At 44.4% G+C, this 15261-nt stretch overlaps 1 protein-coding gene across 2 annotated transcripts in view; it reads left to right on the top strand.

Annotated features, from left to right (window-relative positions):
* EMC2 (ER membrane protein complex subunit 2) overlaps positions 1 to 15261 on the top strand; it is a 61820-nt gene that overhangs the window by 21255 nt on the left and 25304 nt on the right. For both annotated transcript variants that reach the window (XM_065398811.1, XM_065398812.1), the window contains exon 5: positions 7746 to 7803. In XM_065398811.1, the coding sequence (XP_065254883.1) occupies positions 7746 to 7803 (58 nt within the window). The remainder of the gene's footprint in view (positions 1 to 7745; positions 7804 to 15261) is intronic.

The following is a 15261-nucleotide window of genomic DNA, read 5'->3' as shown; positions in this document are numbered from 1 at the left end:
AAAGCTTTCTGAAAGTCTAAATACACTATATCAACTGGATCACCCGTATCCACATGCTGGTTGACTCCATCAAGCAGTCAGTAGATTGGTGAGGCATGATTTCCCCTTACAAAAGCCATGTTGACTCTTCCCCACGTATCATGTTTATGTTTTATAATCTTGTTGTTTATTACAGTTTCAAACAATTTGATGGGTACTGAAGTTAGGCTTACCAGCCTATAATTGCCAGGATCGCTTGTGGAGCCTTTTTAAAAAATAGGTGCTACATTAGCTATCTTCCAATCATCTGGTATGGAGCCTGATTTAAGCAATAGGTTACATCCCACAGTTAATATATCTGCAAGTTCATATTTGAGTTCCTTCAGAACTCTTGGGTGAGTACCGTCTGGTCCTGATGACATATAATTTTTCAGTTTGGTCCAAAACTTCCTCTATTGACACCTCAGTCTGTGACAGTTCCTCAGATTTGTCACCTAAAAAGAATGACTTGGGTATAGGGCTCTCCCCTATGTCCTGTGCAGTAAAGAATGATGCAAAGAATTCATTTAACTTCTGTGCAATGGCCTTCTCTTCCTTTAGTGTTCCTTTAGTGACCCACTGACTGTGGAAAGCTTCCTGTTTCTGATGTACTTAAAAACATATTTGCTGTTACTTTTTGTGTCTTGGTAGTTGCTCTTCCGATTCTTTTTTGACCTGCCTTGTCACATCTTTTCACTTGACTTGCCAGAGTTTATGTTCCTTTCTATTACTCTCAATAGGATTTAATGTCCAATTTTTATAGGATGCCTTTTTGCCTCTAACTGCCTCTTTTACTCTGCTAATTAGCCCTGGAAGCATTTTGTGGTCCTCTTACTGGTTTTCTTTGATTTTTTGAAATTTGGGGATCTACAATTAGTTTGAGCCTCCATTATGGCATTTTTAAATTGTCTTCGTGCAGTTTGCAGGCATTTCACCCTTGTGACTATTCCTTTACATTTCCATATAACTAGCTTCCTTATTTCTGTGTAGTTCCCCTTTTTTGAAGTTAAATGCTACTGTGATGAGTTTCTTTGGTGCTTTTCCTCTTACAAGGATGTTAAATTTAATTGTGCTATTACTGACCGGTTCAGCTATATTCACCTCCTGGACCAGATCCTGTGCTCCATTTAGAACTAAATCAAGAATTGCATCTCCCATGGTGGGTTCCAGGACGAGCTTTTCCAAGAAACAGTTATTTATGGTGTCTAGAAATTTTTATCTCTGCATCCCTTTTTGAGGTGACATATACCCAGTCAGTATGAGGATAGTTTAAATCAGCCTCTCGAATCTCCCTGATCATTTCACAGTCCTTGTCACCATCCTAGTCAGGTGGTCGTTAGTGTATTCCTACTGCTATACTCTTATTGATCAAGCATAGAATTTCTATCCTTAGAGATTATATGGTACAATTTTGATTCATTTAAGATTTTTACTTTGACTCTATGCTTTCTTTCACATATGGTGCCACTCCCCCACCAATGTGACCTATTCTGTCATTCCCATATATTTTGTACATGGTATTACCTTGTCCCCAAGTTTCCATGATGCCTATTATATCAATACCCTCCTTTTAAGCCAGGCACGCTAGTTCATCCCGTTTAGTATTTAGACTTCTAGCATTTGTATACAAACAGTTGTACATTTTGTCAATAGTCAGTTGCTTGCCTTCATGTGTTATATTTAAATGGGACACTTTTGCGTTTGTCTGTTCTTCATTCGCTCCTACCTGTACTTTACCAACTTCTTCCCTATCCTTTTTTCTAGGATACAGAATTTCCCCTTTATTAAAGTAATCCCTAAGGGATGCCTCTGCCCAAACCATGTGATTCACCACACCTGTTAGCTTTCCCCCAACCCTTTTTAAAAAAAAATCTCTACAGCCTTTTAAATTTTACATGCCAGCAGTCTGGTTCCACTTTGGTTTAAGTGAAGCCCACCCTTAATGTATTGGCTCCTTCTTTCCCCTAAGGTTCCCCAGTTCTTAATAAACCTAAAACCCTCCTCCCTACACTCTCATCTCATCCACACATTGAGACCCTACAGTTCTGCCTGTCTTTCTGGCCCCTGCTCATGTAACTGGAAGCATTTCAGAGAATGCTACCATGGAGGTCCCGGACTTCAATGTCTTATCTAGCAGCCTAAATTTGGCCACCAGGACCTCTGTCTTACCTTTCCCTATGTCACTGGTGCCTACATGTACCATGACCACCAGCTCCTCCCCAGTACTGCATATAAGCCTGTCTAGACGCCTTGTGAGATCTGCAACCTTGCCACCTGGCAGACAATTTACAATGTGGTTCTCCAAGTCATCACAGACTCAACTATCTATATTTCTAATAATCAAATCTTCCATTACTATTATCTGTTTCTTCCTAATAATTGGGGCTCCCTTCCCTGGAGAGGTATCCTAAGTGCAAGAAGATACCATGACATCATGTGGAAAGAGATTCCCAACTATGGGATGGTTTCTGTCCTCTCCTTCCATGAGACTTTCATCCTCCTTAATAGCACAGATTCTGTCTGATTGGGGGCGGGATTGCTCTATGATGTCCCTGAAAGTCTCATCTATGTACCTCTCTGTCCCCCGTAGCTTCTCTAGTTCAGCCACTTTGGCCTCAAAAGCCTGGATTGTTTCTCTGAGGGCCCCAGAGCTGTTTGTACTGTATGCACACATATGCTACCTGCCCACAAGGCAAGTAATCATACATGCTGCATTCAGTGCAATAAACTGGGTAGTCCCGCACTCTGCTGCTGGACTTTTGCCTGCATTATTTTTACTCTTGCAGGGATTTTTTTGTTTGTTTGTGTGTGCGTTAGTGGCCAAAGTTTAGACCAGGGGTAGGCAACCTATGGCACGTGTGCCGAAGGCGGCACGGGAGCTGATTTTCAGTGGCACTCACACTGCCCGGGTCCTGGCTTCCGGTCCGGAGGGCTCTGCATTTTAATTTAATTTTAAACGAAGCTTCTTAAACATTTTAAAAACCTTATTTACTTTACATACAACAATAGTTTAGTTATATATTATAGACTTATAGAAAGAGACCTTCTAAAAACGTTAAAATGTATTACTGGCACGCGAAACCTTAAATTAGAGTGAATAAATGAAGACTCGGCACACCACTTCTGAAAGGTTGCCGACCCCTGGTTTAGACTGTTTGTTAAGTGTATCTGCCTCTTGCGCGCGCGCGCTCTCTCTCTCTCTCTCTCTCTCTCTCTCTCTCTAACCTCTCCTGTTCGCTGCTCCTGTTCATTAGCTCCTCTCATTGCTTAGGCGCTGTCTCTCCCTGTTCCCCCTGAGTTCTCTGCCCCCTTTTCAAGGGATTCTAAAAGGGTTAGCGATCAAAGGATAGCAGTTTGGAGCCTCAGTAAGCTTAGCACAGCACACAGCCCCCACACCACACCACACTGTAATCTTTAATCAAGCAAGCACATGGCAAGCAAGCAAATGTAAATGTGGGGGATGACAATTAGAGTCATTATGGGCTGGCAATCTGGAATGATTCTGCAGGGGAATGGAGTTCAACCAGCAGTTTTCCAAAACTGACAATACAGTACTCAAGCTAATGTCTTAGAGAGGTGGGATTACCTGGTGTAGTTCAACAGTAATCTCTGAGATGAAGCTAGAAGTAACAGTTAATGGGCTTCTATGGGCAGTAACATCTAGCTGTCCTCAATAGCAGCAGACGATAGTGATGAAGAGTCTTGAGTGATAAGAACATCCTCTACTGGACTGGAGAATAATATGTTGCATCAAACAGCTGAGCCAGTAGCCATTATATTTAGGTTTGTAAAGACCCTGTAGAAATCTGATATATTTAGTATTATGTAGTAGGGTGATTTGAAGAACCTAAATAGACCCCTCACCATGTGGTTGTAACATAGTACAGTAACTCCTCGCTTAATGTTGTAGTTATGTTCCTGAAAAATGCGACTTTAAGTGAAACGATGTTAAGCGAATCCAATTTCCCTAGGGTTACCATATTTCAGCAAGCAAAAAAGAGGATGGGAGGAGCCCCGCCCTATCCCCGCCCCTGTCCTGCCCTAGCCCCGCCCCATCCTGCCCTAGCCCCGCCCCATCCTGCCCTAGCCCCGCCCCTGCCCTTCCCACTTCCCCCCCTCAGAACCCCCAACCCTCCCCCCGCTCCTTGTCCCCTGACTGCCCCCTCCTGGGACCCCTGCCCCTAACTGCCCCCCAGGACTCCACCCCCTACCTAAGCCTCCCTGCCTCTTGTCCCCTGACTGCCCCAACCCTTATCCACACCCCCATCCCCAGACAGACCCCTGGGACTCCCACGTCCCATCCAACCACTCCCCACCCCCTGACAGCCCCCCCAGAACTCCCGACCCATCTAAACCCCTCTGCTCCGTCCCCTGACTGCTCCGATCCCTCTCCCCACCCCTGCCACCTGACAGCCCCCCCCCCCAGAACTCCCAAACACCCCCCCACCCGCTCCTTGTCCCCTGACTGCCCCCTCCTGGGACCCTTGCTCCTAACTGCCCTCCAGAACCCCACCCCCTACCTAAGCCTCTCTGTTCCTTGTCCCCTAACTGCCCCCTTCTAAGACCCCCCCCAAATGCCCCCCAGCACCCTACCCCCTACCTGTACCCTGACTGCCCAAAACCTTATCCACACCTCCACCCCCAGAAAGCACTCTGGGGAGCGGGGGGGGAGGAGCTCCAGACTGCCGGAGGCGATCTGCGAATGCAGGGAGGGAGTGATCTCTGCTGCAGGGGAGAGGAGGAGGGGCTCTCTCTGGCTGTCGGAGCCCCATGTAAGTGGCACCATCCGGCCGGCTGCCCTGTTAGCCGCGCGCGCTCTGCAATGGGGGGGGAGTCCGGACATTTACAAATTCCCCCCGGACGCTATTTTTAGCTCAAAAAGCCGGACATGTCCGGGGGAATCCGGACGAATGGTAACCCTAAATTTCCCCATAAGAATTAATGTAAATGGGGGGGGGGGGGGGTTAGGTTCCAGGGGAAAAAATTTAACCAGACAAAAGACTATATTTTATATGTATTTTATATGTATATATACACACACACAGTATAAGTTTTAAACAAACAATTTAATGCTGGTACACAGCGATGATGATTGTGAAGCTTGGTTGAGGTGGTGAAGTCAGAGGGTGGGATATTTCCCAGGGAATGCCTTACTGCTAAATGATGAACTAGCAATTGACTGAGCCCTCAAGGGTTAACTCGTTGTTATTGTAGCCTCACACTCTACAAGGCAGCAGGAATGGAGGGAGGGGAGACAGCATGGCAGACAGACACACACACGCTGTGTGTGAGAGAGAGATGCGCATTGCTCCTTTAAGTATGCTGACCCCACTCTAAGTACACTGCCTTTTTAAGTTGATCAGCAAGCTGAGTCGGCAGCTGCTGCCAGGAAGCTCCCTCCGTCCTGAACCCTGTTCTGTGTCCCCCCTGCTCTATGGAAGATGGGGTAAGGGGGCTGCAGGTGCAGAGGGGAGGGGGACATCCTGACATTAAACCCCCCCTTCCCCTACCTCTTCCCCCAAAGCAAGCAGGAGGCTCCGGGGAGCAGCTCCAAGGCAGAGGGCAGGAGCAGCACATGGCAGTGGGGGGAGGGACAGCTGAACTGCCCTGCAATTGATAGCCTGCTGGGTGGCCGCTACACAGGGAACTTAGGGGAGCGGGGAGCTGATAGGGGTGCTACCGGTCCACCCTGGTTCCAAGCCCCCAGCAGCTAGCTATTCCTGCAAGCAGTGGACAAAGCAGGCGGCTGCCAAACGACATTAGAAGGGAGCATTGCACAACTTTAAACAAGCGTGTTCCCTAATTGATCAGCAACGTAACAACGAAACAACCTTAACCGGGATGACTTTAAGTGAGGAGTCACTGTATCTACGTAGCTACACTGTATAGAACAGGGGTCGGCAACCTTTCAGAAGGGGTGTGCCGAGTCTTCATTTATTCACTCTAATTTAAGGTTTTGCATGCCGGTAATACATTTTAACGTTTTTAGAAGATCTCTCTCTATAAGTCTGTATTATATAACTAAACTATTGTTGTATGTAAAGTAAACAAGTTTTTAAAAATGTTTAAGAACCTTCATTTAAAATTAAATTAAAATGCAGATCTTATCAGTTTAGTGCAGTGGTTCTTAACCTGGGGTGCACGCACTCCCTGGGGTTGTGAGATGCCCTTTCTGGGGGTGCGAGACATGCGAGTTTTTTTTTTGTAGAAGGTAAATCATCGAAAACACAAATTAAGCACGGGCACATAAGTACAGCTACTTTGTTTCATCAAACCTATGTATTTATTAACATTATACATGTTTTAAGGATTACTGTAATGTACAAACAAAGTTTTTAAGTTTTCAAGTTTTTAAGCTAATTGTAGTATAATTTTTGATAAGGGCTGCAGAGCGCTGGGACCAGGCCAAGAGCAGAGCCCTGGGCTGGCTGCCCGTACCCCAGGCCGGCAGGAGGGCTGAGCAGGGCCGGAGGCCTGGACCCGGCTGGCAGGGGGCCGGGCGGCTGGAACCCCAGACCAGCAGCAAGGTGAGCAGGGCCGGCAGCTGGTATTCCAGGCCGGCAGCAGGCTCAGCCCGCTGGTGGTCTGGGGTTCTGGCCACCGGCCCCTGCCAGCCGGGATCCCGGCCGCCGGCCCCGCTCAGCCACTGCCAGCCGGGAGTTCCGTTCACTCAGGCCGGCAGCAGGCTGAGTGGGGCCGGCGGCCGGGACCCCAGACCGGCAGTGGGCTGAGCGGCTCATCCTGCTGCCGGTCTGGAATTCCGTCCGCTGGCTCCTGCCAGCCGGGGTCCTGGCCACTGGCCCCACTCAGCCTGCTGCCGGCCGGGGGTTCCGTTCACTCAGGCCGGCAGCGGGCTGAGCAGGGCTGGCGTCCGGGACCCCGGCTGGCAGCAGCGTGCCAGTAAAAATCGGCTCGCGTGCCGCAGGTTGCCGATCCTTGGTATAGAACCAGCTCAGGCTATGAAATGGGCTGGATGAAATGATGAATGTTTCTCAGGGAGGGTTTAAAACAATAGAGAGAGTCATTGTAGCAACATAGGTTAACTTATTTCTTGTATATTTCTAGTAGCAGAATTATAATGGAGTAAATCTGTGTTGTTGTGATTGGAAGGGCCTAATCTCATTTTTGCAATAGACTAGGAGTATGTGGGGTACCTGTGATAGCCTCACAATCCATTATATTCTGCTGCTTATACTTTACACCATCATAAGAGAAACTTTAAATCCAAAATGAGACTCTCTGGAGCTTTGAAATACCACTGCTGTAATGGAGTGGCAAGTCTCTTGTCTTGGGTAGCCTTTAAAAGGGCTGTGCTGGTGTATGGGTGCGCGCAGTCAGAGAGAAAATAAAGGACCTAGGAAACTAAAAAGGTAGAATGAAGAAACAAAGGCTGTATAAAATACCTGCCCTGTTTCTGATGCAATCTATATAATATCCCACTAAGAACTGCAATTTATTTTTCCGTTTTTTTGGTGAAACCCAATGCTGCAGTCCTTACTCAAGACTTTCTTGACAGGAGTTTTGCTTGAGTAAACATTTATGTAAGGACAGTAAAATTCAGCGACTGGTACACGTTTGCCTTTGCAGCTATATAAGGTTAGCACAATACCAAGTATAGAAAATGCTATAATGCTGTTACCTAATTACGGAGCCAATCAAAAACTTTTTAACCAAATAATTGAGCTGAGTAAGCATTTTCTAAAATTCACCTCTATTTCTTTAAATAGGTACGATGACGCCATCCAGCTATATGACAGAATTTTACAAGAAGATTCAACCAATACAGTAAGTTAGATGGTTTCCCTGGAAATAATATTAAATTGTTTTAATTTGTACTAAACCTTTGCTAGTATAAGTGTAGTGACATCACTGGGTAATTGATAAATCATTTTCTAAAACTTCCTAGTATAATATTCTAGCATTTAATTGTCTTCAGAATTATTTATTTTCCTTTCATCAAAAGGATCCAGGGTTGCATTTTCTTTTACGTATGTCGAATTTTGAGAGCCTACCACTGTAAGTGGTAGTCCTGTTCATTGACCTCAATGGGTATGTCTACACTGTGGCTGGGAGTGAGCCTCCCTGCCTAGGTAGACAGACTTGCACTAGTGGGGCTTGAGCTAGTGTGCTAAAGCTAGCAGTGTGGACATTGTGGATTGGGCTGGAGCTTGGGCTGTCAAGCAGTCCTGTAGGTGGCAATTCAGTACTAGATGGTAGACGGACTAAAACTAGCCTATTATGTCTCTCCTATCCCTACCTTCTGTTAGTCTGATTTTGAAAATATAATTCAAATATATTCTGGGAATGTTTGAATTGTGCAATACTTATCTCAGTTTAATAGCTGGAAGGCTATAAACTTGCTCTTGAGTCAAACTGCAATTCATTGAACAGTGTGCCGACTTTAAAAAATCACTGTGCAGAGATTTTGGGCATCGGCCATGCAGACGGCACTTGCAGTCCTGCAATGCTATGTGTTCTTAAGTGTTACTTCAGTGCTGGTTGTTGAATTACTTTGCAGGATCTTGCCACCTGATATGCAAAATAGTTTGAAGGTGCAAATGATTAACTTTTTCCAGAGCCACCATGCTGGCTGCAGCTCATCTGTGTCACAGCTGTTGGATAAAGTTGGAAATTACCATGATATGGTAAAGGTAGGCTTGGGTCTTTTATGTGGCAGTTGACTGATTCCAGATTCTGTTACTATGCATTAACAAAGGTAGTCAATATGCCTTTTTAATTTGGTAATGATTTCTTGTTTCTTATTATTTTTGTATTAGTAAACTTCTCTGTGTATTCTTAGGACTTAATTTTGTCCTGTGGTTTTGTTTTTTTGTTTTTAAATCAGCATTGGTGCATGACAGTTGTTTGAGCATTAGTAATAGCACCTGTGTATCTTGTGAGCGCTTAGCAAAATTTTATTTTTTAGTTTTATAAAATTGCAGTTACTAGCTTCAAGCATCAACTAAATTAAACTAGTCTTTACAAAATTAACCCATTTTCTTGGACTAAGTAATGTGTGTGTTCGTTTTTTGGACAGACAAGTAAAATATCGCTAGTCCTGTCTTATTAGTAGGTCATTCCTCAGTCATCGTGGAGGCTTTCACAGGAGTTTTGCAAAGTTGAGTCAAGAACTGAAATTCTCCTAATAAGTAGGTTAAAGGCACATTAAAGGATATTTCTAAAATGAAATCACCCTTTCTTTTCTTTTGTGGATCCACTAAACCCAGATGCCCTGCAACTGGTGACATCTACTCAATGGGATGCCCTAGCACAGTCTGTTGATATTTCATTCCTTAATAGATAGTCTGGAAAGCAGAGCCTGTATATTAGAAATAATATATGTGATATCCTTCTCCACACCACTGAATATTATATCTTTCAACATTTGTGTGGACTATAAAATAAGATTTTCTTTTTTTTAAAATGCCAACATTTTAGGGCTTGAGGAGAACCTGGCTTGCAACATCTTTGTAGGTGGGCTTTCATCTCGAGTGCTGTTCTGTAAGGATTTGATAGCAGTATGGTGCATACTTTGACATCATGTGGAATGGGAACTGCAGTTGCACAGGATTTGAATTTTATGGACTTGACAAAAAAGAGAGTATTTGAACAATAGCAATGTCCTGCCATGTCATTTAAGATATTTGGGACATTTCAGCATTTGAGTGCTTTTCTCCCCTCTTCCTCCACGAATACAGTTGAACATTTCACGAATATTACTGAATGTATATAGGGGCTTTCTAACCTACAGCCCATTATTTCATCTTCGTATTTTTCTAATGCTTAACGCAACACTTGGCCCTCTGCCACCCAATAGTACCCACAGTGTCCTGCCATAGGCAAAGTACAAAAACAAAAGAAGGTACAGCCCTTGACCTGAACAGCTTATACTCTTACACTGGGGACTTCTTTAATATGAAAGGATGATGGCTATTTCATATTCAAAATGTATAGCTAGTAAGATAACCCAAAAGGGCAATGCTAAATTATATGTTGTCACATAGTCTTGGCTCCCATTGTTAGTGTTTATTTAGTCACCGATCAGGCAAATACTTTTACACATAAGTCCCATTGAAGTCTGTGTGTACATAGATACTCAAGTGTATTAGTGTTTGTAGGGTTGAGATAGTAGTAACTGGATCTTGCATGCAGGGAGGCTCATTGGTCTCTAGGCTTAGCATTGTACATCAGTGTGTTTATATAGCCTGACTTGCATCCACTTCAGTATTATGATGCATCTGATTTCCTTCACTTCCTCTCATTCCAATTTATTTTTTCCTCCATAGGTATCAAATGAAACTGTTCTCAGTGGTAAAAAAGCTGTTCTTTACTGATGAACAGGCAAGAGAAAAAGCTTGATGGGAAGCCATTTTGCATAATTGTTATACATTCTTTCTCCTCTTGAATCGCAGCTAAGTCAGACAATGTCCTTTTAACTCATAATTATTTTGTCTTCATCTCTGGTGCCACAGAGTCTCGTGTACTCTTTCTGAAGACTTTTGTTCTTTCAGTTTTTGATAGGTACTTACACAAGTATGATACTTTCTGGTATTCTAGACAGGCCAGAGGATTTGCAAGTCACATGTTCACCTTCAGGAATGGATTTCAAACTCCTCTAGCTTTTCTGCAATCTGCTTATTTTCCTTGGTTTCGTATTCATGTTTGAAGGACGCACAGAAACATGGGGAAGCTGACGATACAGGGATAATCTGATTAAAAATAAATCTACACCAACCATCAAATGCACAAAGTTGGAAAAAATATATGTAAATCATTTTTTGAAAGAAATGGATCTTACATGTTATAACAAATGTAAATAAAGGATGTTCGAATAGCATGCTTCTAAATTGATGATGGCCCGGTTTTGGAGTCCGATTAAATTGTGTCTTTTTGCAACAATTTCTGGCTCATGAGAACTGGGCAGAATTCTGTCCAGTGGTGAAAAGAACAAAACTCACCACCCCTTTTAGCTTTCTCTAGAAGTCATGCTGAAACCAAGCAAAGATGCTTCTAAAGTATAGCCACATTTTACAAGAATAGGTCAGCTAGGTGCGTGTTTTGTGATCTGCTGCTGAAACCAATGGAAAATGGAGCTCCATATTATTTAAGATTTGGGTAGACCATAAGCCTTTGAAGTATTTGTTTTTGGCAGGTGCACTTTTCAGCTGTTTCCAAATGGCTAACATCATCCGAATCTGTGGTTTGTTGAATATTTTTATTTAAATGTATAATTTTGTTTTAATAAGGAACCATCATGCTTGACGAAATTATCTAATTATGTTTTTCTCCATTAAAAATTCTAAATACATTAATAGTGAAAGGTATAAAATAATATAAATTGAAATATTAGAACAGGTGTGTGACATCTTGACTTCCTCAGATTCTGAAAATCGAGGAGGCTCTGTTCAATATAGTGGTGTTTTAAAGATAACTGTAGAATAGATTGTGTCAGTCTTGCATTTGAAGAGTGAAAGTCAAATAGAAACTTTTGATAAATTGTCAGGTATTGGAATTGTTTGTCATCTACCTGTTAATTATTTCCATGCACACATGTGGCTGCTGTAGGAAAATAAATGTTTCAGGGTTTTAAAAAAGTAACCATTGCTGAGTTTGTCTTGGCACTCACTTTGCCATGTAGCAGTTTTTTCTGGTGTGCTGACACATGGAGTTGCTTAGATATATTAAACATTTTTTCTTGTTTGGCAAGTGCTGTAAGTGAAACAGACATTTGTTCACACAAGTCATGTAAAAATCTCATACTGTATGGATTGACAGTTTCAGACAAAAAGCTGCTTGGGAATTGTACAAAGATTAAGAAATCATTTGTTTTTGAGATCCAGCAGATTTTTTTAATTGTAGTAAATGGAATTATGAACTTAAGTTCATGAAATACAAAAGTACATCTTCATGTCAGTTTTGTTAGATTTAAAACTACTGAATTAAGAGAATGACCAGAAGAAGAACTCTTTGTAACCTCGAAAGCTAGTCTCATTCACCATCAGAAACTGGTCCAATAAAAGATATTACCTCACCTGCTTTGTCTCTAATATCCTGGGGCCAACATGGCTACAACACTGCAAACAACTATTTTATTGAGCTATCTAAGGATGGAGGTTGAAGTAGGTGTTTAATTTTGTATAAATGTAAAAGCTCACTTAAGAACATTTCATTCTCCCTTTCAGATCTCTAGCTGGAAGAAAAGTAAGCCATTCGATATAGGAGCCATGTTAAAATTGTTTTATTTATATTACAGTAGTGAGATCGGGGTTCCACCGTACTAGGCACTGAACAGACACAAAGTAAGAGAAAATCTCTGCCCTGAAGAGTTAACAATCTAGGGTGTGGCTAGAATGAGAGAGGGACAGGAGCCCAGGTGGGGTGATAGGAGCAGAGGGAGACACAGACAGGCTGGGGACACTGGAGTAGGGGCTAAAAGGGCCAAAACCCCATAATGTGGACTCACTTCTAGAACCCAAAACTGAACTGAAGTTCAGTCTCTGCAATCATCTGCTGTCAGCATATAGTTATAAAACCCAGTGGCAAAGACTGTGTGTCATTCTCCTCTAGGGTGTGGTGCACACTGAGCATAATGGCTTGCTGCTGCTATCCGTTATTGTGTTAGCCTTAGCGTTAAAGGTCTGTTTGGTGGATAGTAATATCTGAACCCTGCTGATGACCCAAGTTTGGAGTCAGTATGGTTCCAAATAGAATTTCTATTTTTTCAGTTTAAAAAAATATTAGGAATTTGCATATTTTTTTAGAAAACTGTGCAAAGTTAAGCACTCAAAAGTTAGGAAATGCCAGAATTAAGGTTACCTGAGCAACCTTAAATCCAGCCCCTTGTGAGTACGCATTATTATCCAGTCTTTTGATTTGCTAGAGAGGGGATGTAAATTATTGGTCTTTAACTGTTTCTATCAGAATTTAAAAAAAACAATAATAATGGAACATCTTTATAAAGTGTTAAAAATTTGATTTTACAAAAACAAAATTTGAGGCCAGATTCAACTTTTGACCTTTTTATTTTATGGAGTATTTTTTATAATGTAGTTCTTAGTATCCCCACTAACAGGTTTGAGAATACTATCACTATGTTCTGAATGGTATTCTTGTAGAGGATTTAGTAATAAACCTGTTCAGAGTAAGTAGAGTATCTATCAGTCTGTCTCCCGTAGGTGCTTATATACCCCTAATTGCCGTAGTATGTGAGCATATCACAGTCTTGAACGTGTAGATCCTCATAACACCCCTCTGAGATAGGGCAGTGTTACCCCATTTTACAGATGGGGAACAGAGAGACTAAGGGCTAGGCGAACTTTTTGGCCCAAGAGCCACGTCTGGATGGGGAAATTGTATGCAAGGCTATGAATGTAGGGCTGGGACAGGGTGTTGGGGTGCGGGAGGGAGTGTGGGGTCTGGGAGGGGGTGCAGTGTGCAGGAAGGGCTCAGGGCAAGGGGTTGGGGTGTGGGATGCAGGAGGGGGCTCAGGGCATGGGGTTGGGGTGCAGGAGGGGTGCAGCAGGGGGTTGGGGGCTCAGGGCAGGGGGTTGAGGTGCAGGAGGGGTGCGGCCGGGGTGTGGGGTGTGGCAGGGGTGCGGGGTGCAGGAGAGGTTCGGGGTACGGGCACCGGCCCGGCCCCGCTTACCTAAAGCGGCTCCTGGCTAAGGCAGGCTCCCTGCCTGCTCTGGCCCCGTGCCGCTCCCAGAAGTGGCCAGCATGTCTGGCAGTGGCTCCTGGGGGTGGGGAAGGTGGCTCCACCGCACGCTGCCCTCACCTGCGGGTACCATCCCTGAAGCTCCCATTGGCCACGGTTTCCCGTTCCCAGCTAATGGGAGCTGCAGGGGGTGGTCCTGCAGTGAAGGGCAGCGCACGGAGCCCTCTGCCCCCTCCGTCCTCCCCCTCCCCCCCCCCCCCACTTCCCCCAGGGGCCGCAGGGACGTGGTGCTGTCCGCTTCCGGGAGCGGCGCAGGGCTAGGGCAGGAAGGGAGCCTGCCTTAGTCCTGCTGTGCCACGGGGCTGGCAATCCTGCTGGCCAGATTGAAAGCCCTGACGGGCCGGATCTGGCCCGCGGGCTGTAGTTTGCCCTCCCCTGGGCTAGATCCATAACAGGATTTAGGCATGTAATTGCTACTTTAGGCACCTAAATAAAAAATTTAGATTCTCAAAACCCTGGCTCAGCAGCCACCTAAAGCTGTAGGTGCTTAGGTTTCCACCATTAAAGTCCCCAAAGTGTCTGAATTTCTGCTGATGGGCATATGCATAGCCGCCCTAGTTGTGATGCCACCAGGCTGCTTATCATGTTGGCTCCGGCAGTATCCTCAGAGTAAGTGTTCCCCCTCCTATCTTGCTTGCAGGCTCAATCCGCTAAGCATTCTCAGAGGCGCTGTCTAAGAACATGCCTACGGGACTGGGCCCCACACGAAACACAGCGGACTAGGGTGTGTTGGTGCTTCCCTTATGCCCTAGAGCCCAGTGGTAAGAGCATTTATCAAGGCTGTGGGGCACCTGACTTCAGGAGAGAATTCATAGCTGTGAATCCAGCCCAGAGTTAGCTGCCTATTCCCTTTCAGGGGCAGGGCTTGGGCCCCACCCCTCTCCTTCCATTTCCTATTAGCTAGCTTAGGCAGCTCCCTGCTCAGCATGCAGGCTTCTTTGAATCCTGTTCCTGGGTGCCTAACTTGGGGCTGAGGATTCCACTGGGCAGCAAGGCTCCTGAAATTAGGCATTGCAATGCTGAGCCTAAATCCCCTTTGTGGATCTAGCATTAAACAGTTTGCCCAAGGTCACACACAGTCTGCAATGGAGCAGAGAACTGAACCTGGGTCTCTCAAGACCCAGACTAGCACTCTGAACACTGGACTATCCTTCCACCTGAGGTACAACTTTCCTCTTATTCTTCAGCTCAGCTAATCAGAAGATTAAATTAGATTGACAGTGGGCTGTATCTTCTAGCAACAGCTATGCTCCAGTGAAGAAGGCTGCATTTGACCAGAAGTCCAGCCTTAGCCCTACCTAAGGGAACAATCAGAAGTCTGTTTGGGTAGAATTTTCACATTGTCCTTGACATTTTCTATTCTCTGGGCCCTCTTCAGCAAGTTATTTGCAAATGTGTCTAAATTTAAGCATGAGTAGTTCCATTGACTTCACTGGGATACTTATGCAGTTAAGTACCTTGCTGAATCAGGGCCTAAACAGGGTATTTACATCCAAACACAGGGTTCTGATTTGGTCCCAGACCATCCA

The sequence above is a fragment of the Emys orbicularis genome, chromosome 2 (assembly GCF_028017835.1).
Source record: "Emys orbicularis isolate rEmyOrb1 chromosome 2, rEmyOrb1.hap1, whole genome shotgun sequence".
NCBI lineage: Eukaryota > Metazoa > Chordata > Testudines > Emydidae > Emys > Emys orbicularis.
Note: the sequence above shows the minus strand (reverse complement) of the source record. Positions and strands in the feature narration are given on the sequence as shown.